This window comes from Esox lucius, chromosome 15 (assembly GCF_011004845.1).
Source record: "Esox lucius isolate fEsoLuc1 chromosome 15, fEsoLuc1.pri, whole genome shotgun sequence".
In the NCBI taxonomy this organism is placed as follows: domain Eukaryota; kingdom Metazoa; phylum Chordata; class Actinopteri; order Esociformes; family Esocidae; genus Esox; species Esox lucius.
Genome location: NC_047583.1, coordinates 18,168,876 through 18,193,864, shown reverse-complemented (window position 1 = coordinate 18,193,864; position 24,989 = coordinate 18,168,876). Strand labels below are relative to the sequence as shown.

The following is a 24,989-nucleotide window of genomic DNA, read 5'->3' as shown; positions in this document are numbered from 1 at the left end:
CGGATATGAAAAAGCCCAAATTAAAGCTGAGAGACTGCACTTTAAGCCCACATGTATAATTTAACTATAATTTGAATATATTTAGGTAAACAGCCAAAATAACAAAACTTGTCAGTATCCAATTATTTCCGGACCTAACTGTATATACACACACTGATGATCCTAAACAATATGACCACCTGCCTAATATGCTGTTGAAAGTTGGAACTGCTGTGGATCTGACTGGCCAACACATCCCACAAATGCTCAATTTGATTGACATCTGGGGAATTTGGAGGCCAGGGCAACACCTTGAGCTCTTCATCATGTTCCTCAAACCATTCCTGAACAATGTGTGCAGTGTGGCAGGGTGTATTATCCTGCTGAATGAGGCCACTGCTATCAGGGAACACCATTAGCATGAAGGGGTGTTCCTGGTCTGCAACAATGTTTAGGTAGGTGGCACATTTCAAATTGAAATCTACATGAATGCCCAGACTCAGGGTTTCCCAGCAGAACTTCGCCCTGAGCATCACACTCTCTCTACCAGCTTGTCGTCTTCCCACCGTGCATCCTGGCATGTGCCCTTGTTAGGAGATGATCAATGTTATTTGCTTCACATGTGAGTGGTCATGTTTTGGACCAACAGTGTGTATATATAGAAGTAATGCAAATAGTCACATTTTCTTTAGAAATCATGTAAATAGGTGAATGGAGTCACCTGTCTGCAATCAAGGAGTTTCACATGGTATCAGGTTAAATACACAGGCCGCCCTCAAAAACTGTATCTGGGCACTAGTCAAGGAGGCTACCAAGAGGCTTATGGCAACTCTAAATGAGTTCCAGTATTCCACAACTGAGCTGGGAGACATTGCGCATTCTACAACAACAGCCTGAGTGCTTCACAAAAGTGGCCTTTGTAGGAAAGTTGCAAAAAGAAACCCATTGTTGAAAAATAACTTCAAATTTTGTCCAGAGTCTGCCAGAAAGTATGTGGGAGAATGAGTCTATGTGGAAAAAATATTTTATGGTCTGGTGAGTCTCAAAAAAGCTTTTTGCCACAACACTAAGCGCTATGTTTGGTACAAGCCTAATAGCATACATCATCCAAATAACACCATCCCTACTGTGAAGCATGGTGGTGACAGCATCATGCCATGGGGATTCTTCTCTGTGTCTGGGCCTGGAAATCTTGGGGAAATAAAGGGCAAAATGTATGCAGCAACTTACAAGAAAAAAGGGGTGAAGTCTGCAAGATACCTAGGAATTGAAAGAAGATTCATTTTCCAGTAGGACAATGACCCAAAACATAGAGACAAAGCCACATTGGAGTGGTTAAAAAATAAAACGTCAATGTCCTGGAGTGACCCTGTTAAAGCCTCATCCGAAAGGAAAATGTTTGCTGTTCACCAAAAGTCTAAATACTTTTCAGCGCTTGAGCAATTTTGCAAAGAAGAACGGGCAAAAATTGTTGCCTCCAAATGTTCAAAACTGATAGAGACTTTGACTTGGACAGTGGCCAAAGGTGTCCCTCCCAAATATTGACTCAAGGGGGTGAATACTTATGCAGTCAATTATGAGAATAAGTTAGGTGGGGAATGGTACTCACCGGTAGTTCTGAAGGTTCTGGCAAAAATTCTGCGTCTTCTCCAAATATGAAGTCTGGAGGTAGTTCTGGATCCTGTGCATTGAATATGATGTCCCCTATGAAAGACAAAAAGAATGATCAATCAGCATATGAAGAAAGAAATGTGGATTTCAATTCATCCCGTAATAGTTTTGGTTACTACATTATCAATAAGCACATCTTATTCTAACAAGAGGACAATTCTATGGAAAATCATGGTGAAAATGTGTATAACACAATGTTGGTTCAACTGAAAGGAAAACTGTAGATGAACAAAGGGTAGTGGGGCAGATTCAAACCCATGCTGACTGTGTGTGTGTGTGGGGGGGGGGGGGGTCTGAGGCTTATACCACTGGACCACACAGACTACAAACACATTTACTTTAATTTTAGCTGATGAGATGCAAGACTGCAGGAGTAGGCACCTCTGGTCCTGGAGGGCTGAAACAATTATGTTTGTCACCTTCCCTTTCTAATCAGAGACACCAGGTGAATGCAATGTCCTAGCATGCAGAAGAAAAATAACTTAAGTGTTTCGGCCATTTCACAACTTACTAGTGGAATGGTACTACTAAAAGGTTTTCTACTACTGAAGTAAGGTACAGACAACCACCTGATCAACATTCATGAACGCCTGGCTGTTTTACTTAATTACTCCCATATTCGTGTAATGGTATGTGTTGTGTAGCCACCACCTGTAGCTTAGTTGGTAGAGCATTGGGTTTGCAAGGACTGGGTTGTGGGTTTGATTCGATTTTGAGGGCCAGCCCAAAAATGTATGCTCTGACAAAAAATAAATCTGGATAAGAGTGTCTGCTAAATTACTTGAATGTAAATATAAATTATGAAATGTACCTCTGATGAACCTACTACGCAAGAACAAGGACAGGTTCTTGGCTAGACACTGAAAAACACCAACATGGTACATTAGGAACAAAACACTGACAATCGAACCACCTACTTCCAGTAACACTCAAACATCTACAAGGACAAAAAAATGAACAATCATGTTCTGTTTAAATGCTAGGGACTTGTCCACACAGAATAGTCAGCCAGTTCTGATACGGAATTGAACCAAGCAGTGGGATTCAATAGGCTACTCTAAAATTGGGTCAATAATCCCTTGAGACCATCATACTGTTAAACTACATATACATACATTGATATTTTAGTCATTAACAGACGCTCTTATGCAGAGCAACTTACATTAAGTGCATTCCTCTTAAAGTATCTTGGAAAGCCAACACCTGACAATCATAATAAGCACAATTTCCTCAATCGAAGCCGATGTTTGGCAACGTCAGTGCCAGAGAAAACAAAGTTAAGTGTACATTTTTTCCGGGTGGTGGGGGGGGAACATAAGTTAATTAAGATACTCATCAAAGAGGTAGGTTTTCAGATACTTTCAGAAGATTGTCAGGGACTCTGCTGTCTTCAAGGGGAAGTTTGTTTCACTATTGAGGTGCCAAGACAGAGAAGAGTTTTGCCTTGGCTGAGCTTGAGCTGCCCGCCCGCAAGGGTTGGGTGGCCATAAGACATAAAGTGGCAGACCGGAGTGCACGGGAAGTGTTGGAGGGCTTAAGCATAGCCTACAGGTAGGGAGGTGCAGTTCCCTTTGCTGCACCATAGGCAAGCACCATGGTCTGGTAGAGGATATGAGCTTCTATCACAAGACAATGGATCCAGACAGGAGATGAAAGGTGACTGGATAAGAACCTGAGCCGCTTCCTGTGTAAGGTTGGGTCGCATTTTGCGGATGTTGTACAGCATAAATATACAAGAGCAAGTCAGTGCTTTGATATTTGTAGAGAATGACAGGTTCGTGTTAAGTGTCACCCCAAGGTTCTTTGCGCTCTGTGATGGGACCATAGTGGAGTTGTAAAAAAGTACTGTGGAGTTACCAGAAAGTATTTCAGACACACTATTGGACCTATAGCGCTACTTCCTAACCATAGATTCCCCATTGGGTTTGGATTTGCTTCAAATCCCACAGACAGCATTCAATATTATTGAGATCTGGGATTTGACTCCATTCCCATAACCCTAATTTCTTCTTTTTGAGCCATTCCGTTATAGATTCGGTTGTGGGGTTTAGATCATTTTCCTGTTGCAAGATCGGGTCAGCTTAAACTTTCTGACAGATTCACCTAAAACATTATTTTTATAGATTCTCCTCACATTCTCCAAAAGAACTGTCACGTATAATATGAAATTCATGGTTGACTCAATGATGGCAAGATGGCTAGGCCCTGAGGCAGCAAAGCAGCCAAAAAACATAACTACCTCCATGCTTTACTGTTAGTATGAGGTTTTTATGTTCAAAGGCAGTCTATCATTTTCACCAAATATGGTGTCCGACATTGCGGCCAAACAACTCCACATTTCACCCATCTGACCAGTGCACATAGTGCCAGTAGTTTTGGTCTTTATCCAGATGGCGTCTAGCAAATGTCAGTCATTCCTAGTTTTTTGGGAGCAGAGGCTTCTTCCTTCCTAAGATACCATGCACAGTAGAACAAGTTTGTGTTGTCTCTCTCTGAGAGTGGACTCATGCATGTCAACCTTGATTGTGGCAAGAGAGGCATTTTGATCCCTTAATGTTACCCTGGGGTTGTTAGAGACTTCTATAACCATGGGTGAGTTACCTCTTTGGGTGAATGTGGTGGGACGACCTGTCCTATGTAGATCACCAGTGATCATGAATTTTCTCTCTTTGTAGATGATCCATAATAAAGTGGAATGATGATTTCTGAATTGCTTGTAAATGGCTTTGATTTCCATCCCAGACTCGTTAGCATCCATAGTCTTTCTTCTGAGGGTCTCTGTTATGTCTTTAAAACTTGATGTGTTTCCTAGCCACCCGTATGATTAAGACCAAACCAGAACACATTTCAAATCTTTATGGGAGGCGGGACTCGCACATGTTACTCGCTAATGATGTTCTTATCATTTGCAGGTGTGGAACACCTGATTCTAATTTATTATGAATGATATTGTGGCTGGAACTGTCCAAATATGTGGGAGGAAAAACTTTAAGGAGATTATATCCTATTTACATTTCTTTTTTTATTGTATTTATACACATGTCATTTTTACTTCATCTTTCCAATGTTAATGAAAGTAACATTATTTAACACTCTGCATATTGTATTCCTTTCGGCTACACCCATAACATCTGCTATAATGTTTGTGACCAATAAAATGTTGAAGAAAAACGAATGTGTAGTTCAGAATTTTCTGATATTACACAATATTATTTCTGTCAGCACAGGGTGTTTTTGCTGTTTTTATGCCAGAGATAAAAAATAGGCAAACACATGGCAGCATTTGTCCAGAAAATTTGAATGTGTCAAACAGGAGAAGGAGATTTGCCATAAATCTGTCACATTAATTCTGGAAGCCAGTCGAAATAGACATGTTGGTCAAATATACTGACATGTACACCCTACAAGGAAAGAGCGGTAGAGGCTCTGGAATTCGTGGGGTGCAAATGTGTGCAGGGAAGCAACTGTACATGTAGGGTGCCATGCTAAATATAGAAAACAACACAAATACAGTTGAGTTGCACCAGTGCCCCTCTCTACCTACTTGTTAATAAACATACAAAAGCTTTTATGGTCAAAAAATCCAAACTTCCACAAATCACACACTCATTCCAGCTGCATTGGCCAGCCTCTGGGGAGAGTTTGTTTTAATGGGCACAGTTTGTGCTGTTCACTGTATGGAAGAACACCAGGTTGTTGCAGGCCATCAGCAGGCAGGTGCAGACACTGGCAAGGACCAGGGCCTTCTATCCTTGACAATGAAAAAAAACTCTTCCTTAGGCAAAAGACCAGGAAAATTTAGTTTTAAGCTCTCCCAGACTGTTGGTAACGAGGTTTTAAAGGATATTTGTATTTATCCATTTTATTTGATGATAGGCCAAGATTAAATTCAAATTATTCTTGTATTAATTTTCTTCTGGTCAAAAACAAACTTGACTGTAGGCTAATACTGAAACAATAAATAAACAGAATACTCTTAAATATATGCCTATTGACATGTAGGCTTAAAAGACAATGTACTCATGATGAGAATTACGCCTAATAAAAAAGTAAAAATATGCACTGGGGATTTGGTTTTTGCAGAACATTTCCTAGATATTTTTAAACCCTTCTGCTTTTATTCAACAGTACACTCATTTTATTCTAGTGCTTTATGAGGGGGAAGAACACAGATAATACAGACACATTGTTCATTTTTTCCAGGACTTCGGGGGAAATGAGGGAAGTAGCCGACCAGCCAGTTTAAAATGAATCCAAACAATTACTGTGTGTTAAAGAGAAAATAGCCTGTAAAAGCCAGATAGAGTATTTTTCAATGAAACAATCTAACGCTAATGGGAGGCAGCTGGCCTAGTGGTTGGATGGGTCAGTAACCGAAAGGTGAAAGGTTCCAATCCCTGAGCTAACAAGGTGAAAAAACTGTTGACATCACTTGATACATCCACTCAAACCTAACTGCCCCATTAAGCCGCAGAGTCTGCTAATTGTTTATTTAGATCCCCATTGTTTGGCGCCATGGCTACAGCCAGTTCTCTGGGGCCCAACATTATGTCCACCATTTAAACACATTTCAAGAAAAACTTAAGTGTAGACATCATACAACAACATTAACAATAAAATAAGAGCAACCACAGATTGTCAATAAAAACAATGCAAAATATACAACAGTTGAAAACAGTGATTTAATCTTTCATTTCACTCAGTCATGATCTTACATCTTAAATCTAATGTCGACATCTCTGAGAAAGAGTTAAGCATCTGTTCAAATGACTTGTCAGTAAGTCATCCACCACGAAACCAGAAATGTCAAACCAATTCACACAGCTGGCTCAATCCTCATCTGCTGCTACCTTTGATCTGAGTGATTATGTGGGAGGCAGACGCAGCAAACGGATTGTTGTTGAAAATCTTAACCAGGGAACAATTTGCCTCAATATCTCCTGCTGATTTTGCACTATTGACCTGCAGCAACATTGGGAATATAATCTGTACGTCGCTACAATATTGGTTTTGACTTGAGCAGAGGGTCCAACCTGTTACTACTATCTGTGCTGAAGGCTACAATTTTTCATTTACACTTGCCAAACAAATAATCAAAATAAGAAACTCCTTCCTGGTTTAAAAACCAATTCATCTCATAAAATAATAACCTGCTTATTTAACCTTTTATTGAGTGTGTATGTATGTGTGTGTGTGTGGGTGTGTGTGTGCATGCAACTGCGTGTCTCATGATTCACAGCAATTCCAGGAACACACAATTAAGATAATTCCTGCCTAAGATATAATCATTTCAAAACATCTTGTGGTGCATGGAGGCATTTATGGAGCCAACCTCATAAAGAAAGCTTTGAATGTGGGACTCCTCTCAAATGTGAGAGGTTTGTTTAATACAATTCCAGTAACATCCACTCCAATCAAACACTTTGTTTACTAGGGTAGGCAGCAAAATAGCCTGTGTTCAAATGCTTTCATAAACACTGAGCTAAACAAAAGCGCTTACTCCTAAAAACACAACTATTATTGACAATTTTTTTGCCTTAGGAAAGAAAAGTGGTACTGAACTGGTAGGTATCTAAGGTGCAGTATTAAAACAAAGAACAAAAATTTTCAGTTATTTTATCACAATCATCTTGGAATGGCACAAACCTGTCTGTGAATTCAACTAAGCCTATTGCAAGACAACACTTGACAGATATGATCTAGGCTACACAAAATGATTAGAAATGCCAAAGTTGTAATATAATCTACAGCAGTGCTTCCCAATCCTGGTCCTCGGGACCCAAAGTGGTGCAATGTTTTTGTTTTTGCCCTAGCACTCCCACACCTGTTTAAAATGTTGCCCTACCACTTAGACATTTGATTGACGTAATCAACCTACAGTAGGGAGAACAACTATTTGATACACTGCCGATTTTGCAGGTTTTCCTACTTACAAAGCATGTAGAGGTCTGTAATTTATATCATAGGTACACTTCAAATGTGAGAGATGAAATCTAAAAATCCAAAAAATCACATTGTATGATTTTTTCATAATTAATTAGCATTTTATTGCATGACATAAGTATTTGATCACCTACCAACCAGTAAGAATTCCAGCTCTCACATACCTGTTAGTTTTTCTTTAAGAAGCCCTCCACTCATTACCTGTATTAACTGCACCTGTTTGAACTCATTACCTGTATAAAAGACCTGTCCACACTCAATCAAACAGACACCAACCTCTCCACAATGGCCAAGACCAGAGAACTGTTTTAAATTGTAGACCTGCACAAGGCTGGGATGGGCTACAGGACCATAGGCAAGCAGCTTGGTGAGAAGACAACAACTGTTGGCGCAATTATTAGAAAATGGAAGAAGTTCAAGATGATGGTCAATCTCCTTCGGTCTGGGGCTCCATGCAAGATCTCTCCTCGTGGGGCATCAATGATCATGAGGAAGGTGAGGGATCAGCCCAGAACTACACGGCAGGACCTGGTCAATGACCTGAAGAGAGCTGGGACCACAGTCTCAAAGAAAACCATTAGTAACACACTACGCCGTCATGGATTAAAATCCTGCAGAGCATGCAAGGTCCCCCTGCTCAAGCCAGCGCATGTCCAGGCTAATCTGAAGTTTGCCAATGACCATCTGGATGATCCAGAGGAGGAATGGGAGAAGGTCATGTGGTCTGATGAGACAAAAATAGAGCTTTTTGGTCTAAACTCCACTCGCCGTGTTTGGAGGAAGAAGGATGAGTACAACCCCAAGAACACCATCCCAATCGTGAAGCATGGAGGTAGAAACATCATTTTTTGGGGATGCTTTTCTGCAAAGGGGACAGGACGACTGCACCGTATTGAGGGGAGGATGGATGGGGCCATGTATCGCGAGATCTTGGCCAACAACCTCCTTCCCTCAGTAAGAGTATTGAAGATGGGTCGTGGCTGGGTCTTCGGGCATGACAACGACCCGAAACACAGCCAGGGCAACTAAGGAGTGGCTCCGTAAGAAGCATCTCAAGGTCCTGGAGCGGCCTAGCCAGTCTCCAAATTAATTACTTAAAAATCATACAATGTGATTGTCTGGATTTTAGTTTTAGATTCAGTCACACACAGTTGAAAATTACAGACTTCTAAATGCTTTGTAAGTGGGAAAACCTACAAAATCAGCAGTGTATCAAATACTTGTTCTCCCCACTGTATCATCAAGTCTTTCATTTGGATCAGGTGTGTGAGGGCTCGGGCAAAAACAAAAACGTGCACCCCTTTGGGTCCCGAGGACCAGGATTGGGAAGCACTGGTCTACAGGTATTGCAACATCAGTTATATTAATACCAAACCTTTCTAAGCCAGAAAAATCAACAGACCTATTGGAAATCTTCAACCTTTGGCAGCACAAAAGCTACTTAAAAAAAAAAAGACATTCAAAGGGATCTTCGACCATTCCTCCTTCCAGATCAGTGAGATCCTGCGGTATAAAAAACCTGACATACCTGGGTGTACTGTGTGAATGTTAAGAATCACATAACATTTAAATTATATTTATTTAATTTATTCTGGAAGAATTAATTCCACTTACATTATTAATATGATGTGCCTTTAATTATGCATCTGGCAGTTCAATTGTGCATATGGCCCATACATTGAGCATTTAGTGAGTGGAATGTGCCTGTTAAGCAATGGTTTCAGTTTTGCTGCAACTGTATTCAGAGCAACATTTGGAAGAATCACAGTAATTACACACAGATAACAAACTTGAGCCAGGTAAGCCTAATTTAGAGCTTTGAGAAAGTGTTGAGAAATTAGTTACGTGTTCAAATTATGTAAGTCATAACCCACAAAGAAATTAATTGACTGGCTACATAACAAGTGACAAATGTGCGAATCACACAGACGGGCAATGTTTCCAGAAATTATCTGAAAGTGTTAGGTTGGGCTTTTTAAGCCAATAACGGCTAAACATTGGTGGGATAATGCTGGCAGTCAAGTTCGCGGTAGAACACATGAAAATCGCATGTATTTCCAAAATTGTTCGATGAGCTATTTATAAGTTCACTGGTGGCTACAGCTTCCATGCAATTAACCCGTTGGAGACCCATGCCCTACAATATCCAAAAATATATGTCACCAAAAAAGCCTATTGATTAAGCTTCAATTACAAAGATTATATCTTCACACCAAAACAATGCAATGAATTTTGACAGTGCTGCATAAGTCAACAGAGCCAACTCAAACTGGCCTCATTTGAAAACATAAGACCTGAAGGCAAAGCTGTTTATGAAGACTAAGCTACAGTTAGCGTAGGCATCGAATATGGCATAGATTGACACTATAGTCTGAAAGCACTAGGCCCTCAGGCAACTCAGGAATTATTTTATACAACATGTTTACATGCAGAAGTGCAATACAGCAAACAAACTGCCTTTCACCTAAATATTTGGGAAGAACCGGAAATAAAAATGCTGCAATTGTTAATATTTTGTTTCAGTAAAAACATTATAAAGATCTGGACCAACTTGTGGTCACCGAGACATCTTCGGCGCCCTCATTGGTAGCTTTGTTAGCATGGAACACAATCTTATGAACGCCCGTCCGCATATAGTAGGCGCACCTTTTGCCAAACAGGAGTTTGCATTGCAAAGTAGAAAAAAATGCAGGTTAATTTAATTACAAACATTTCTACAGTAAATGTTTTGCAACTCTGTATCAACTATTCTAGACACTTTCCACCGTCAGTGAGCCTGGCATTGACAAAGCTGTGTTGAAGAGTGAGTGACGTTTCTTGACATTTGCACATGATAAAAATGTCTTATACAGAGAGGATAGGTTTTTACATGCAAGTAATTTATCAGATGTTCTTTCCCAGAGCGACTTAGAGTTTAGAGCATACATTATCTGACTGGTCCCTTCGGGACTCAAACCCACACCCATGGTGTAGTGAAGACATGAAAACTATGAAATAACACATGTACAGCTTTGCACCCTTTGCACACATTGCAAAGGGTGGCTACTTTGTAGAAACTAAAATATGAAAGTATATTGAATTGCTTATTTTGGTTACTATACGATTCCCTATGTATGATTTCATAGTATGATGTATTAAGTGGCTTAAGTATTTAGACCCATTTACTTTCTCCATATTTAGTTGTGTTAGAGACTACATTTTTAATAAACAAGTTGAAATATGTATTATTCATAAACATACAGAGCCTTGGATGAACAGATTGAGCTTGGATGCATTGTGTCCATTGATCATCCCTTGATATGGAAAAGAGATTTGAAACTGCAATGTGCCAAACTTTTTCTTTTTTGAGAAGGTATGTTTATCAATGTACAAGGCCACAGTTGTTTTGTTCTTCATTGTTCACTGCAATTGATCTATCTAGTACTGACCTCTGTACATACAGGCTGTTGAATAAGCCTGGCCTGAAAATGTGAAGGCACTTGCAACACAAAATAATGTATTCATTTAAGAGATTCTTCATTAAAGAAATAAATGCAATTTTTGTTTCTCATTTTTATGGTTAACGATTACTTGAGATAATAGGAGGTCAATCTTGATGTATAATGACTAATGATTGGTAATGTTATAAGCTGGTGACTAACACTGACTATCCAATACCTGACTATGTAATTATACGATATCCCACTACATGTGTGCCTTCTGGGCATAAGTGACCAACACATGAGAATATAATCAAAGGACTTATCTAAGAAACTTAAGGCTTTTCTACAGCAAGCAACTAAGTAATGTAACTAATTACATGGGAACTGTAACTACTAACATAATTATTTACTTTTAAAAGTAACGTTCCCCAAAACTGGCGCTGGGGTAGCTTAGAAAACAACTTCTAAAGTCTTGGAACCAGCAAAACTGTTCCTAGAGCTGGCCGGCCAGTTAAACAAAAAAAGTTGTTGGTCATGAATCCAAAGACCACTATAAGAGAGCTTCTCTGAAAAGATAAGAGAACCTGCCAGAAAAACCACCATCTTGACAGCACCGTATCAACCAGGTATGCATGGTACCATGGGTAGAGGGAAGCTACTACTGTCTAAAATATTTCACATGCCACCTGGAGTTTGACCATCTGTGGGGAGACCTGAAGATCGCAGTTCACTGACTCTCGCCTTCTAACATGACAAACTTTGAGAGTATCTGCACAGAAGAATGGGGGAAAATGCCAAAATCCAGGTGTGCACAGCTGGTAGAGAAGTACACAAGAAGAATCGAACTTGTGATAATTCATTATGGGTACTGTCAATAAAAGATATGGCATCAAATTCAAAGTGGGCATATATTTTTCAAAAACAATCAAATGTCTCAGATTCAACGTTTGATATGTTGTCTTTGTACTATTTTCTATTGAATATAGGGTTTAAATTATTTGCATGTAATTGCATTCTGTTTGGAAATGGGGTTGTACATCAGAAAATGTGTATAAGGATCTATGTAGACTATAGAACAAAATGACAAAGGTGAAACTACAAATGATTTAAAAATGATAACAAATACATACACAGACAAAGGACAGAACTTGCAATGCTAGCTAGAACATACAAGAAATTGCCACTTAAGGTGTGTTGCAACTGTGAGTTGCGTATTTTGGGGTTTTCTTCCACTGCATTATCTGTGCACCGTTTCTTCAAGTTTCTTTATGACATTTCTTTTAGCTATTTCATAAGATACAAATACATTTTTGGACACAATAATTATTTTTGACTTTTTATAGTATTGTTTATTTTGTCTATTGTTTTTAATTCTAATATTATGTAATGTTTTTATAAGAGGGTAAATAATGATTGCCCAGATAAATAACTTTTAAAAAAAAGTTCTCAGGAGGCATAACAGCTTTTCACAGTACCGCGTTTTGCTGTAAATAAATTGCAATGAAAATGTTTTGCACATTTCATGACACTATAGGTGGCAGTGGACTGAAAGGGTTTTCATTAAGTGAGTTTTGGATTCATCAAGGTTGGACCCCTCACTGCCCAATCACAACATGCTGCATGGCTAAATGTGTGGATATTTTGTTACATTACATAACAGCTGAAAGAATAGCAAACAAGCCAGTTTAACTAATTTATTTTTGACATTTAGAACAGTGAGCACATACATAACATTTTTTTCCTCCTTACTTTTATCCTGTTCTGTCCTCCCAGATATTGTGATATCCAATTTGTAATTAAGGGCCTTCTTCACTCCCAGTGTGCTGGGGACAGTCAATGTCGACATAATTACATTAATACACAGTGCAGATGTGGTGTGTAGCAGAGAAAAGGGCCACCTCCTGCTACATTTTCACAGGCATTGGAGTTGGCACTGATGAAAAATAGAGGGAGGCCCATAATGGAGGGTGTTGAGGGGGGAGTCAGTTCTGACCCTGGTGGCCACACAATGTCCACCATTTACATACAGGGTAATATTGTATCAGTTGTTTAGATTGCCCTGTTTAAAATATTTGTTTGTAGTTCACATGCCTGTCTTATGCACAGTTGAGGAGGATACTACAGAAAAATGCTTAAATCTTACCTAGCCTCCAGACTGGTCCCCACTATATGGTGATCACATGTCATCTGATAAAGGATTTCAGGCCATTTGAACATACTACCATCGTAAGGAAATCACCACCTAATGTGTCTTTAATAGTCTTGAATAGAAGTAGGAGTTTTATTGTCAAATAATGTAGGCTAGCTTACATGTCAGATGAAATCCAATATGATCAAATGCCTGAACATTGATGCTGTGAAATTACTTCCTATTCACATAGTCCCCCTCATGTTCTCCCAGGGGCGCTCTAATGGGGATATGCGTAAAGTCAATTGCACCAGTCACTCTTGGGATTTTTATGGGGGGGAAAAATGTGATTTGCATATAGGCCCAGCCTATGCATATTAAAAATAGACCAATTATTTGTATATTGCGAATCACCTGTGATTGCATAAAACGCCTATTTGATCGTTAGAACGCTTAAATGGCCAGGGAACGCAACAAATGCATCCAGCTGTAGGGCTGCATGATTTGGATACAATGTTGAATATTGAATTGTGATTTCTTTGACAAATACGTATTGCAATTACGTTTATGATTTCAATCAATCAATCAAAAATTCCATCTGATTGATTGATTTATGATTTGCGATTTTCAAACATGGGTGTGAACAGCGTAGATAGTCTCACTTAAAAAGGGAGATCATAGTCTACATAATGTGCTATTAAACTGAATATTAAACTTGAAGGTGCAGCCTGTGTCGAAATGTTTGTTAATTGCTCGTTTAAATGCAATGGCGTTTCAATATTTGTACCGTTGCCATAGCTGATTAGGCAACATTTCTCAACCCTTGAGGTATATTTTCTCCAATATTAAGTTTGTTTGTGAGACAATACATATTGGTGCCACTCGCTAACTTCACGCAGACGTCTTCGCTAGCAGTTGCAGTGTTAACTCAAACAAACATTGAAAAACCATTACGTTTTTAAACAAAATTAGTCCAGGTATTTAAGTAATCAACAAAAATACTGAATTCCCTCAGATGAGAATCCATCTTTATTAGAGAACATCATCGGGGTAAGCTAGAGATGCACGGTCTCTGAACGCCCTGCGTTGTGAGACTCACAATCCATGCGCAAATGTGGATTGGGTTTTCCAAATGTGCTGGCCTTTTTCCTGACAAGTGTGGGCGCAGGGGCGCTGCTTTTATTGAGTAACATCGAGTTTGCCATGAAGATAACCTGCTCCGAGCAGTTTAGAGATGCTGCGTAAATTGCCATGACAGCATACCTCGAGTAAAACCTATCCACCTTTCATAGTACGGGTCAACGTCACAAAGTTACTCCTGAAGTTACTTGGAAAAGCCAGTTACCTCGCTTCGTATTACATTCCTCTGGAAAAGCTGTTCACGACACTAATGAATCTAAACACCAATTAGGTGAAAAGAAGTAGCTAGATAGTGGGAGCTGCTTACATTTCAGTGTTTCTCCAGCATAGGGGATGTGAAGTTTGAAGCGATCACAACAGGGCCCTGGAGTCAGAGATGTGCATCTAAGGAGATGGAGAAAGAGATGTGACAAGTCCCTGTTGCAGATATGTAAACACAGTAATAATATTGCTTTGCTTCAAGCAAGGGGAAGAGAACACTGATTTAAAGTAAGTTTCTGGTCAGCATGCCAAACAAAGCCAAAAAAAGCCAAAAAGACCAATTGAAGGCAAAAAGGAACTAATGAAAACAAACTAAATGAAATTGGGAAGGACCTACATTAATTTCTCCAATAAACAATTCGGTTTGGAGGACAGTTCCTGCGGCAAAACGATCAGCTATTATTTGCTTAATGTCTCCTTTTAACCTGAGACATGATTTCAACCACGTTACGTGCGGATATTCATTAGGTGCACCTCAACAGTCAAGTGATTCCATCCCTTACCCACCTCTTTATCTATACTAACAGAAACACATAGGTGAAAACTAATTCACACAACAGTGTTGCTTAGGCCTTGCCAATTCTTTTCAAAACAGTGCAGATGAAGGAACAGCTAAAACTAGATTGTCCATTAGTTACAGAATGCAACTAAAATGTGGCTCTGTTTTCAACACCACCAGACCCAGACAGCACACATTTCAAACAGTTAAGAGAAGAACAGGGTGAAAATACAGTGCAGCGGATATTTTGAGGTTAAGAATCTTGCTCAAAGGTTCAACATTGGGTAAATGCCTTGAGTATGTGATGCCAGCTGCCAGATCACTGACCTCTTTTTAATATAGTAAGGTTGGAAATCAAACCGGACACCATTTGGCTACAGGCCAAACTCCTGGGATACCCATTACCAGTGGACAAACTATTCACAGACGAACATTGGGAATAGGAACTCACCCTGTCTTGAGGTCTGTAATCCGCAGGCAGTTGGTGGAGTCAAGTCCCACTCTACCATTCCGCACCACACTGCACAGCAAGGGGCGCAGCTCAGGAGAGATTCTGTTTAGTGCAACTTCAGGGGACATGTTGTTCATCTTTCACACAGAGGTCTTTGAAAACAGCCAGACAACATAATTTAAAATAAAATGATGGATGGCTATAACAAGATTCAGGTACAGCGTCGTGTACGTTTGGTGTTTAGATAGTTCAACTTATAGTTCTACAAATAACGGCATCTGAGTGCATTTAAACTACAAGCAATCGATTACAAGTATTTTGAAAGACACTGACAGATACATACTTTCCCAACATGTGACTACGTCACTAACAAACATGTGAAATGCATGTACAAAACCCGTATTACATGCTACCACTGGAGAAAGTATTGAGATATGTAATATATTTGCGAAGGTTCTGAAATGTTGCTGTAGTTTAGTTACAGTTGCAAATTGTATTAGTCTTGTTGTGCAAAGTTGCTAACAACGTTAGCCGGGTAGTTAATTAAGCAGTAATGTAACTAGGCAGTGAATGTTGCTTTATTATTGAATTACTAAAATTGCTAGCACGCTTGCTACATTAATTACAGACAAACACAGCGTTAGCCCCAAAATGTGGAAATAGCTTTATGTACCTTAACGTATTAGAAATCCCCAGATATAACGTTGAAATGTAATGTTTACAGCAATTTTCCGGTACATGTTTTATGGGTCCTTTTTGGACCTTAAACCCTAGAGGTGGTCTTTAGTATGCCGGTCTAGAATTGTTTTTTATTTGATTAAATTCTTCTGCACGTTAATTCTCTTCAGAACGTATATGTTTGATTCAACACAGTTTTATATTATAACTTGAATTATATTGCATATATATTTATTTGTTATGCACTTACCACATTTTATTATTAAAACTATGAGGCATTGTACTAGTCAGAACCAGCCACGGGCTGTCATTTTTTTGTGTACCCATGCGGCTACTGTCAGAAGCAGTGGTCTCTAGGCTGTAGGAAAGTGAGCATACAGCGAGAACAGAATTGGACACTGATACATAGGTAATGTTTTATGTATGCGGTGGGCATATTAATTGAAGTCATTTTAGAGCAGTGTTTTACCTAACAAAGGTAACATAGTCAAGCCAATTAGCTATCTAATTACAGGAACTGCTACAGCTGTATTGCTGTTCATAAACTACGTACTGTAGTAATTTCATGTTTCTAATGACTGTAGTTGGATTAACTACTACACAACGAATGTTAGTATTGTCCGAGTAGTTTTTAGTTTCAAGTCTAGGTGTGGACATTGGTTTTTGGTGTGATGTTCCCCAGAACTAGTCAATAAAAAATGGGAAACCAAGTTACATTCTGCAACAGGCCATCGTGGCGGGTCCAAAGGTTTCAACCATCTACTGATTAGTTAGCCTCTGTAGGTCTAGTATGTGCTTGTATCAGCTAGCAAAATACTCTGTTTACATGCATAATAATGGAGAAAAACAGACACATAAGCGTATACAGACAGTAGTCTTATTAGGATGCCCATTAGCTAATGTACATGAAGTAGCTACTCTTTGTGTACAATACAGAACAGGTACAGATAACATACTGTTGACTATATTACATTAATGTAAAATACACCAGAAAAAAAAAAAACTATCTTTAAAACATTGTTACAATGCTAGACTATTAAAACTCTCAGATGTGTCTAGAAAAAATCTAAACGAAACACTAGGATACTTTCCTCAAAATCAAAATGTTTCACTTTTGCCAGTGGTGAAATGAACCAGTGTTGGAAATATGTATTCTTAGGGGAATCTTAAGTGTTTTTAGGTAATACATTTAATAATAATCACATTTTTAATATGATTTTACCTATACAAGTATAATCTCATAAGTACCGTACAGTACATACTCAAAACTATTAATTTAATGATTTTTGAGGCAGATGAGTAATCAAATAAACAATGTAGCCTAAATTCACATTGGCTCAAACAGTGTCAGTGGCATTAATCATGAAGTTCCATCATTGCATTGATTCATATTTATAACAAATATGTTATAACAAATATGTTATACATTCTGATATTTATAATATGTTATAAATATCAGAAGGTTTCCTATAGTCTATGTATAATATAGAATTCCTTATTCATCCCCATCACACAGGCTGGTTCATTATATTATTCATTGACTTTTTCAAGTCACACACTTCACACTTCCATGTTAGCTCTTTCAAATTATGACAACTAGGCCTAGGCTTAGTTTGCATGTATAATGAATGCTTGGCATGTATCACCTTCTGTTTGTTCACTGAAAAAACTAAGGTAACATAATTGTCACACCTTTATTTTGTCAAGAAAGACCAGTCTGGAGTAGGCTAACTGAGAAGTTGACACATTCTGCAAGTAAACACGAATTTGAGAGCGTTCTCACTATTTTGAGTAGTCTGACAAGCTGGATCGAATTTTAATCTGCTGCAATAGGGGTAGAATGGGGCTAGAACATCTAACAGCCATGGCTGAAGAAGACAATATGCTCAGAAATGTGGGAGAATTTAGCTGTCCTAGAGCCAGCGGCCAGGCTTTCCACCAAGCCTTCTACTGCCTAGGAGGAGATTTGAAGAGATTAACACACAAGCATTAACTCAGATACTCACCAAGGTTTGAATTAATGAAAGATTTTTCTGTGCCCGGTTTAATCACGTGGTGTGGCATTGAAATAATCACCCTGTTTAGATTGGCACCTGCCCAACATTGAGCGCTGTGAAGGCTCTATTTTTACCTTGTTCCAGTCAGTTCATGGTAATGTGACAAATACTTTAGTTCTATTGAGTGCAGTTTCTGTATGGTGTGCTGTTGCCTGAAATGCCCCCAGCAATTAGTATAGGCCAGGATTAGGTCTAGTTCTAAAATGTTTAAATGTTTTTAACCCTTTAAAATTGCATTAGAACTGTCACCATTTTCTTTCCTCATGTTTGCTTCAGTTATTAGATTGGCTCTGCCTCATGGCAAAATGTGTATAATAGCATGATATTACAAATGTACCTATTTAGTTTGTATATATATTTATATATATTTGGGGTAATTAAAAAAATGATATATGAAGGATCCATTTATTCCTCTACCTTTCCAATAGACCATGACAGAAGAGGCATTTGATGTGGTGGTGGTGGGCTCCTGTATGACTGACTTGGTCAGGTGAGTTAGGTCTAAGCGTGCGTCCTTACATGTGAGGGAGAGTGCCTGAACTGTGATCATTTTAATGGGATCTTATGGGAAAATCTTGTAGAAGGTATTAGGTAACATATGAACATTAAACCTTTAGTTTGAAATGCCACCAGTAGTTTTAGCCAACATTGTCTCTCCAAAATGTGGGTCTTGGTTTGAAGATTAGCCAACTAATAAATATTGTTTCAGCAGAGAGCAACAACATTACAGGATCAACAACAAACCGACTTTACAAAACAAAAATGTTCTGGTTCACAAAAAATGCTAAACATAGCTGAATGCTTTGGTTTTATAGGTTAATTCAATGCTCATTTCAAGCACATCTTTAAAAAAAATTAATTATTTCAGAAAGGTTTATTGATATTGCTTTGTATTATATGCTTTATTATTTGTGTTCTATTCAACAACTAACCCATCTTTGTACTGTTTTAACCTGTATTAGTCATTTTGGCACATACACATCACATTGTGATGAAAACATGGAAATGCCTATTTTCAGAGCTGGTGATGTTCATGTGACTCAAAACCTACAGTATGGTCAAACATGCTCTGTGCATCACTTTGGCCTATATTTACCAGCAGTTGTTAGGCAAGTTTTGAAGCATAAGCCATGGGGAAATGTGGGATGTGGGTTGAAGGCATGGCTTGAAATTTATGAGGATCTGCCCTAAGTGTCCTATACAGACACAGATAAGGGAACTGCCCTGTTTCTCCACCCACGCCTGGATTATTAATACAATAAGAATATAGTCTATTGATTCTGTTGCTATATTTAATAAGGATGTCCCCAGACCCTGTCACTAGCATATGTTGTTGGTTCAGTTATTTGGATGTTTGAGGGATGGTGACATAACTTAAGCCATCCATATGAAGGCAAAGACGTTAAGGTATTTATTAGCTTAATATGTTTTACTGTTTACTAGTTGGTTTAGCTAACATTTAATAGCATTTAATGGACAATTGGTTTAGCTAACATTTAATTTGTTGGACTAGATTGGTGAGTTGACAGCGAGAGGCAGAATGGACTCCAGTCATCCTGGAGCTGTAAAAAAACATTTTTAAAAGCAGCTGAGCCAAAGCTTCTTAGCCATACAGTATATACGTTCTGCCCTACAGGCAAAATGCAGTCTATATAAAATACATTTACTGCAAAATATGACTTCAAAGTAGTTTGCTGTCCAGGCAGAAACTGGTATTCTGATTGACTAACTTTGAGCTTATTTACATTAAAAAAATCCATACATTTCAAAGAAGACTCGAGACGCTAGATTATTTTGTTGGCTATACTTCAAGATATTGACAGCCCTAGATGCCACCTTCCAAGGTAGCATGTGCCACATTGTCAATCATGCCCCCCTGGAGGTTTCCAGTTGTCAGGACAATAGACTTGGAAAGTGAGGATCCAGAAGTAAAATATCCATTGTTTTGAGCCATAGAGATATTAAATATTTAGGATTCCTATATTACTGCGCAACATAGACATTTTGATCTTTAACAAGAAGGTGAAACAATTCATTGAGCTTAACCCGCTCAAAACTGTGGAGATTACTTTGGACTTCATGAGGAGCCCCCCGACTCTGCCCCCCATCACCATTCTCAACAGCCCTGTGTCTGTAGTGGAATCCTTCAGGTTTCTGGGATCCACTATCTCCCAGGATCTAAAGTGGGAGCCCAACACAGATGCCATCATTAAAAAGGCCCTGCAGAGGATGTACTTCCTGCGCCAGCTCAAGATGCTTAACCTGTCCATTTACACAGCCATCATCCAGTCTGTTCTCTGCACATCCATCACTGTTTGGTTTGGATCTGCCACGAAACTGGAAAGGAACAGATTACAAAGGAACAGTCAGAACTGCAGAAAAGATCACTGGTGCCAACCTGCCCTCCATCCAGGACTTATACAAAAAACCAGAGTCAGTAAAAGGGCAGGAAACATCACTGCAGATCCATCTCACTCTGGATACAACCTATTCCATCCCCTCCCCTCTGGTAGGCGCTACCGAGCACTGTACGCCAAAATGAACAGACACAGGAACAGTTTCTATCCACAGGCCATCATTCTGATGAACAGTCAACTTCAGACACTTAACGCCAGGCACAATCCCTGTATAACAACCCAGAAACTCTGACCCTAACATCCACCTGTCTACTACTTATTTCTTTGTCATCCTGTATTTCAGTGCTGTTCATACTGTATGTATACTGTATTAATCATATCCACCTACCTCATGTACATTACACCTGCACGTAAATTACTTATTTATTCATTCCAGCATCGTTTGCACTCTGATATATATAGATTACATCCACCGTCATTATGTAAATAATAATACCTGTACAAATATGTTTATTTCCAGCAACATTTATACCCTACTGATTGCACTATTGTCTCATCAGTCTTACTATGTTATTGTTCTGGTTTATTATGTGTATTTATGTGTACTGTATATTGCAGTCGGTGATTCTTGTTGAGTGTCCTTTGTTTTAAGTTTTTTTAATATGAGTAAGCTCATCATGAGCCTGGATAATCCAGAGTCAAATTCCTCGTGTGTACACATACCTGGTAAATAAAGCTGATTCTGAATGTTTCAACCTCTGTGTTGAGAAATTTGTGTTTTACCTTCAGTTCCGTTTTTCTAAGAGCTCAAAGACTACATTAACCGTAAGCCTTATCGGCACTGCCTTAGCTAATAATTATCTTCAGAGCTAACCAAATTTGCAGCTAATTCATCTCATTTTGGTGGTCTGGTGGTTTTGAGGATGGCCAGCTACTAGCATCCAGTAGCTTATTATTTAACGTTAGGTACGTAGCTACTACTGAAGCTAGTACTGAAGTATAATGCTACTGTACATTTAGCTAGGTACCTAGTTATTTACCTTATCAGTCTGATCCACAGGTACGTCTTATCTTCGTTGTTGGGAAACCGGTAAATTATTTGCAATTACTCCTTCCATTGTGATGATTACAACCTTGCACAAAACAGTGAACCTTGGCTGTGTATTGTGTATGTACACTGCTTTAAAAAATGAAAGGAACACATAATCATCACAGTGTAACACCAAGTCAATTAAACCTCAGGGATATCAATCTGTCCAGTTAGGAAGCATAAATGGGTGCACTGGAGAGGCTACAGCAACACAACCCCAAAAATTGAATGGTTTTGCAGGTGGTGGCCACAGACAATTGCTCTCTCCTTATCCTTCTTGACTGATTCTTCTCTAGTTTTACATGTTGCTAGTGTCCTTGTCACTACTTGGTAGCATGAGGCGGTAAAACTGGCGGTGAGACCAAACTGTCAGAAACAGACTCCATGAGGGTGGCATGAGGGCTCGACTTCCTGTAGTGGAACCTGTGCTCACTGTCCAGCAACGTGCAACTCGATTGGTATTTGCCAGAGAACACCAGGTCTGCAATTGGTCGCCCGGTTCTCTTCACAGATGTGAGTAGGTTCAGACTGAGCACGTGACAGACGTGAAAGAGTCTGGAGATGCCGTGGTGAACGTTATGCGGCCTGCAACATCATCCAGCATGACTGGTTTGGCGGTGGGTCAGTGATGGTCTGGGGAGGCATGTCCTTGGAGGGTTGCACAGACCTCCACCTTCTAGCCAGCGGTACCCTGACTGCTGTGCCTATAACTATATAGGTAGTTACCAGTGCTTAATTTGTAAATCGGGAGGTTACTGAGCAAATTGGGGCATGCGAGAGACATGGATCCAGTTGGCAAATTGATGCAAATAAAGTACATAGGTAATGCAAAAAGCATTAACATTTTCACAATCTTGTCAGGCAGTGCTGAGGCTACAAGAGACTGAAGGAATTGGCAACTTTATGAACTCTGATTGCTTCTAGTGGAATGTTTCCAGTGCAAAGCGAACACAGTGATCTGGCCATGCGCAGCAGACCGGATCTGTAAAAAGTAGGTACAGGAAAAAACTGAGGAATATCGGAGAGGTGCCGGATCCTATTCCGGCAGGATCCAGCTCAATGTAACCACTGCTAGTTACCAAAGAAAGTTAGTTTACGTGCAGTACGCACAGATATCACTAGTTTCTACCTTGATTGACACCCACTATCCTGCGTGGTAAGTCTCAAACATGCCAGTGTGAATTCAGCCTCTATAAAAATGTATGCAATCTAGAAGGAAACGAAACCCAATCTGATATCACACTTGACCATCACAACAGGTGGCAGGTTAGTGTATTGTTAAATGAGTGCTTTAGATGAAAGGGGCAAAAATCTGCACATGCACGACATAGTAGAACGTTTTCGGGGACCCTTTTTTTTTTTGCCAACTTTTACAACCAGTGGCCAAAAATCATGGATTGCATCTTTTAATGAGTTTTACAGATGAACACAACCATGAAAATAATAGAATTGCCACATCCAACTGACTGAAGTCAGAGGATGTATGGGCATTCAGGTTGCATTAACACTGACTCAACAGTAACATTGACCCTGCAATATGATTAAACTCTGTGGCTCCTGGCGGAAACCATACAAGTGGTTAGGTATTAAAATGTGTCTCTATACAAGCAAGGTGTTGTAACAAACAATCTTGTGTTGCCTAGGCCTCAGGCATCACCCCTCCAGTCAGCAGCACAGGCAGTCAGAATGGGAGGACATGGGAAAATGTGCATTCTTATGGAGGTGCTATTATGGGTATCAGGGTGACCACGGCTATTTGGTTTGACCAACTACCAAATATTAACAGTATATACTGAACTGTTTAATAATTTAATTTATCACAATTTTCTTCACAGTTGGCAACACGATATCCCTCCTAACACAAATACTTAGTCATACTTACAATGCCACCCGCACCACAAATCCAGTTGCGCTTCCATACTTAGAATACACTGATCCATTGATCTGCCCTTTGACTGATGATGTCAATATTACCTCATCAGAAAATCCTAATGAAATCCATTGAGACAAAAGGACTCCACTTGGACACCATGACACAGATAAGTTGATATTTATTTACCCAACTGTTGCAGTTACATCATCTTTATACTGTGGTGAATAATGCAGTCAGAAAGTCATTCCAATTGTATCAGTAGTTACTATGATGTGGGCTTAGGAAACCTTAGTAATGTGTTGCCCAACACAACAAGCATTAAACATAATAATAGATTTTTCACTAAGTTCACTTTCTCAAAGTAACATCCACGTGATTGACCATTTTATTGGTTACTGTGGCAAGTCATCTCACCCCCAGCCCAGTTATCAAAAACACATGGACACGCTCCCTGATATATATTTTTTTTCCTTCAACTCATTAAATTCAGTCATCAACTTTTGTGCTTTGAAGGGCAGGATGAGCTGCATCAATTAGGCCCCACAGTCCTACCAACGGGAGAGGCTGTTTTTGTATTTTTTTCAGGGGGTACTCAAACTTGAAATACATTTTCCACCCCATCAAAGCGATATGCATGGCTTTGAAGTTGGAAATCCAGTTGTCTCAAAGTGCCAATGTTTGGGTGGTTGTGACAGACAGAGCGACACAGATCCCCCCACTCATTCCTCTCTCTCTTACTCTCTTTCTTCTCGCTGTCTTTCAATTCCATGGCTCTCACACCAGTAACCCCACATTTGCAAAGCCAGACAGCTCCCCCTGCTGCCAGCCTCAGCCGCGGCCCTTTGGGTGTTGTGATGAGATATTAATGTGGAGGAGTGTGACTTATTTAGTAGTTTCACTAGTTCTGAGGCAACTCAGCCAACACCAGTATATATCAGCAACATGTGGTTGTGGCTGGATAGATGTTGCCCCAAAAGACAGCCTAACTTCTTAATCACTTTACTACTTATGTGGCTTTTCTATGGGGACGTTTTAGGTTAATCAGCATTTTGATTAAATATGCTGGTTGTAGCCTTCCGAACAACGTGTTTGACCTTAGTTCTTGGGCAGGTTAATAAAAAACATGCCACATTGTAATATAGACAGGTAATCAGCAAATACAGAGCAGTATATTACAAGTGACACAGACAGCATAACATAACAAAACAACTAAACAAAGAAACTCACATAAAAACAGTTGTCGAAAGTCAAACAACAGATATGCAAGAACCTTATAATGTTACCTATCAACCTACACAGTCAGAAGTTACCAAAACGTAAAATTTTTCTTTGTCCCTGGCTGTCCACACAGCTACAACATGGAAATTATGAGGGCCAGTGACTTTAGCCAGTGCTGTTTTTTTCTGTATGTGACTGAAAGTACCTATTTGGGAAATAATA

The 24,989-nt window shown here is 39.3% G+C and overlaps 2 protein-coding genes across 4 annotated transcripts in view; one reads left to right on the top strand and one right to left on the bottom strand.

Annotated features, from left to right (window-relative positions):
* The window catches only part of babam2 (BRISC and BRCA1 A complex member 2), a 124,341-nt gene extending 108,084 nt beyond the window's left edge, over positions 1–16,257 (bottom strand). For both annotated transcript variants that reach the window (XM_020054091.2, XM_010892361.4), the window contains exons 1-4: positions 16,168–16,257; positions 15,495–15,646; positions 14,591–14,667; positions 1,589–1,683 (exon numbers count right to left, since the gene is read on the bottom strand). In XM_020054091.2, coding sequence (XP_019909650.1) covers positions 1,589–1,683; positions 14,591–14,667; positions 15,495–15,631 — 309 coding nt within the window. In that variant the 5' untranslated portion in view covers positions 15,632–15,646; positions 16,168–16,257. The remainder of the gene's footprint in view (positions 1–1,588; positions 1,684–14,590; positions 14,668–15,494; positions 15,647–16,167) is intronic.
* Positions 15,600–24,989, top strand: part of rbks (ribokinase) — a 43,915-nt gene continuing 34,525 nt past the window's right edge. Inside the window, exons 1-2 of one of the 2 annotated variants that reach the window (XM_010892359.3) lie at positions 15,600–15,709; positions 18,658–18,719. In XM_010892359.3, the coding sequence (XP_010890661.1) occupies positions 15,683–15,709; positions 18,658–18,719 (89 nt within the window). In that variant the 5' untranslated portion in view covers positions 15,600–15,682. Of the gene's footprint in view, positions 15,710–16,484; positions 16,582–18,657; positions 18,720–24,989 lie in introns of those variants that run through there. The other variant, XM_010892360.2, reaches the window with a different exon arrangement.